We start from the raw sequence: 3,668 nt of genomic DNA, 5'->3' as shown, positions 1-3,668 counted from the left end.
TTTGTTGGGTTTGATCATGGAAAATCAACTGGGCTTTAATTAAATTATATTCGTTTTCGAAATACGACCCAATAAATCCCGATTAAATAAATTCATTGAATTTAATAAAAATACGGTTTTGAAATATTTAATATTTAAAAAAATAAAAAAAAAGCATTTAATTCTCATTTAATGGAATTAATTTATAAAAATTTCTTATAAATACGACGAAATGCTTTATAAATATAATAAAATATATTAATAATTATAGAAAAATACGAGGTATTACAGTTTGAGCCAATGTATGTAGGGATCGCGCCATGACGTGGGAGTTTGAGTTGGTGGGGTTTGTTCAGTGATGGGTAGGTTGTCTTTTGTGATGGCTGGGTACATTAAGTGAACTACGGGGATGGAGGTGAGCTTGGGTTTGATGGTTGAGCCAAGGTTGGCTAAGGCATAGCGTGGGTATTTTGATCTCTTGGGATTTGTTGCAAGGTGCATGAGCCGAACTTGCTGACGAGCCTTTTGGCTACTTCGAAGTAGGCCTGCATCTGATGTCGAAACAACCTAACTGTATTGCCCATTTGGACATCCTGCCAGATAACTCGGGTTTCCTCATGATTGACTTCATGGGATAATTAGTTCTAACAGTTATAGGATGACATTCGAAATAAGGACATAATTTAGTAGAAGCGACAATTAATGCAAGTACAAGTTTTTCAAGATGTGATTACCTTGTTTCGGCGCTAAGTAAAGACTTACTGACATAGTAAATGGGTAATTGTTTGTTGTCTTCTTCTCGTACGAATACTACACTAATGGTCGACTCTGTGACTGCAAGATACACCTGTAATTCTTCATTGTCCTTTGGGTTTGACAGTAGTGGGGTCTCCGACAGGTATTGTTTGAGTTGTTGTAGCGCAGCTTCATGTTGGTCAATCCAGTTGAACTTCTCGTTTTTCCTGAGGATGTCGTAAAATAATTTGCACTTGTCTGACGACCTGGAGAAGAAGCGGTTGAGGGCAGCTACTCGTCCTGCTAACTTTTGCACGTCCTTCTGATTTCGTGGAGACTATAGGTTGATAATTGCTCGGATCTGGTCGGGACTAGCTTCGATGCCTCTTTGGGTGACCATATAGCCTAGGAACTTTCCATAGGAGACTCCAAACGAGCACTTAGTGGGGTTGAGTTTCATGTTGTATTCTCGTAGGACGTCGAAGGCTTGCTGGAGATGTGAAATGTGATCTGAAGCTTTCTTGGACTTTACCAGCATGTCGTCAATGTAGACTTCAATGGTGTCTCCTAACTTTTTCCTGAACATCTTGTTGACAAGGCGTTGATAGGTGGCACCGACGTTCCTTAAGCCCAAAGGCATGACTTTGTAACAATAAGTTTCGCGTTCCGTGATGAAGGTGGTCTTTTCCTAATCGTCTGGGTGCATCAGAATCTGGTTATACACACCGAATGCGTCCATAAAAGTGAGAATTTCATGCCCAGCAATAGCATCAACCATGGCGTCGGTGTGGGGTAATGGGAAGGAATCTTTAGGGCATGCTTTGTTGATGTCGGTGAAATCTATGCAAACACGCCATTTCCCGTTCTTTTTCCTGACTACTACGACGTTGGCCAACCAATCTGGGTATTTGACTTCCCTGATCTTCCCGGTGTCTAGCAGATGTTGGACCTCGTCGTTGATGATCTGGTTGCGTTCTGGGGCGAACTTTCGTCGTTTTTGTTTGACGGGCTTGTGATGTGGATCGACACTGAGTTTGTGAGTGATGACGTCCGGACTGATACCTGGCATGTCTTCGTGGGACCATGCGAAACAATCTGTGTTGGCTTTGAGAAATGTTACGAGCTCCGACCTGATAATGTCAGGCATGTCATATCCAATAAAGACGACTTAATCTGGTTTAGCAGGGTCCAAGATGACTTCGTCGAGCTATTCAGACTTGGGCTCTTGTAACCTGTCGGGTCGAAACTGGACTGTAGTTGCTATAATGAGGACTTGATGGTGGCTGAGGGGTTCAGGGCCGCTTTGTAACACTCTTTGGATTCTTGTTGATCTCCTTTGATTTCTTGGACCCCCCATCGAGTCGGGAACTTGATGGTTTGGTGGTATGTCGATGGGATGGCCTTCATGTCGTGAATCCATGGACTGCCCAAGATAATATTGTAAGATGAAGGGCAATCAATAACTCAAAATTTTACCTGTTGGTTGACCCCTTGGGCGTAGACGGGTAGAGTGACTTCTCCAAAGGTGGTCTTTGCTTCGCCGCTGAATCCTATCAAGACTGTGGATTTCTTGATGACATCTGTGTTTGGGTTAAGCCCCATTTCCTTAAGGGCGTCGAGCATCATAACGTTGGTGGAGCTGCCATTGTCGAACAGGACTCGTTTGATCATACAGTTTCCAACGGGAATGGATATTACCAGACCGTCATGATGTTTTTCGGAGATGTCACCTGCATCAAATTCGTCAAAAGATATGGGGGTTAAGGTTTTTGCAGCTACAGCTCAGGTCGGTCTGTCGATCTCGTTTTCTCGAGCATGCCTCTTCGCTTCAGAATAAGTCAAACCACAAACGTCAGAACCTCCAGCAATAAAATTTACAGTTTTAGTATGAGGGGGAGGTGGAGGAGGTCGAGAAGGAGAACTTGAGTTGTCTTTGTTGATGACGCCACGAGCTTTATCCGACAAGACGTCCTTGAGGTATCCGTTCTTCAGTATGTAAGCCACTTCTCTTCTTAATGCTACGCACTCGTTGGTAGTGTGACCAATGTCGGCATGGAAGTCACACCACTTTGAGGGATCCTTCTTCGAGTTGGGTTTGCTGGATTTCGGGGGCCATTGTACTGCTTTTCCCATCTTTGAAAGGTGGCTCATCAGACCTACAGTGTCAACAATAAAAGAATATTCGTTAACGCATGGGGGAAGGTCGGGACTGTTCTTCCAGTCGGAGTCATCGTCTTCTTCCACCACTGCTACGTGTTGAGGTCGGGAATAAGGGGCAGGACGATCATTGCTTCTTTTGGGGTAAGGTAGTCGTCTGTCCGTCTTGGTGTAGTCATTGGTTCCCTTCCTGGAGTAAAGAGTTTCTTCCAACCTGACTTGGGCCATGGCTTTGGCTTGGGCATCTTCAAATGTCTTGCAGGGATATTTGATTAGATCTCTCCATAGGTCGGTCTCGCCATACAATCCTTGTCTGAACGCCACGATTGCAGTTGGGACGTCGCATTTTGGAACATTCACCTTCTCCCTGATGAAACGAGCTATGTAGTCCTTCAAAGGTTCGTCTGGGCGTTGGAGCACACGGCATAGATTGCTTGTCTGCTTCTCTAAACCTCTGCTGCTAGCAAATTGCTGGTTGAACATGTTGTTGAGATGGGCAAAGGAGGTGATTCACCCTTTTGGCAGGCTGGTTAACCACTTCAAGGCGGTCCCGATCAATGTCGACCCGAATCCTTTGCAAAGACTGGCCTCCCGCGTGTGCTTTGGAACTGGGATCGTCATCATCCGCTGCTTGTAGGTCAAGATATGTTCTCTGGGGTCGGCTGTTCCGTCATACATGGCCATATTATGTGGGCTAAACCGCTTCGGGATATCAATCGCATCGATGGGGTCGACATATGGTGAGTCAGCATAGCTGTCTAGGCTGGCCTCTTTGATTGGTGTTGGTACTCCAGGAA

At 44.9% G+C, this 3,668-nt stretch overlaps 1 protein-coding gene across 1 annotated transcript; it reads right to left on the bottom strand.

Moving 5' to 3' along the window:
- Positions 1-2,178: 2,178 nt before the first annotated feature.
- LOC110800073 (uncharacterized) lies at positions 2,179-3,354 on the bottom strand. Its single transcript, XM_022005358.2, has 3 exons — positions 2,997-3,354; positions 2,637-2,870; positions 2,179-2,444 (listed from the first exon to the last, which is right to left on the bottom strand). The coding sequence occupies exons 1-3, from the start codon at positions 3,352-3,354 to the stop codon at positions 2,179-2,181; spliced, it is 858 nt and encodes a 285-aa protein (XP_021861050.2).
- Between the last annotated feature and the right edge of the window lie 314 nt (positions 3,355-3,668).

This window comes from Spinacia oleracea, chromosome 4 (genome assembly GCF_020520425.1).
Source record: "Spinacia oleracea cultivar Varoflay chromosome 4, BTI_SOV_V1, whole genome shotgun sequence".
NCBI classification, from domain to species: Eukaryota; Viridiplantae; Streptophyta; class Magnoliopsida; order Caryophyllales; family Amaranthaceae; genus Spinacia; species Spinacia oleracea.
The sequence above is the reverse complement of the archived record's forward strand: the minus strand, read 5'-3'. Positions and strand labels throughout refer to the sequence as shown.

Bases quoted from the DNA above. Each gene is read 5' to 3' on its own strand.
- LOC110800073 (XM_022005358.2), bottom strand. From the start codon at position 3,354: ATGTTCAACCAGCAATTTGCTAGCAGCAGAGGTTTAGAGAAGCAGACA. The intron at 2,871-2,996 runs GTCCTGCCCCTT...TTGACACTGTAG, and splicing joins CCCCAAAAGAAGCAATGATC to GTCTGATGAGCCACCTTTCA. The intron at 2,445-2,636 runs GTTCTCCTTCTC...AATTTGATGCAG, and splicing joins CATCAACAAAGACAACTCAA to GTGACATCTCCGAAAAACAT.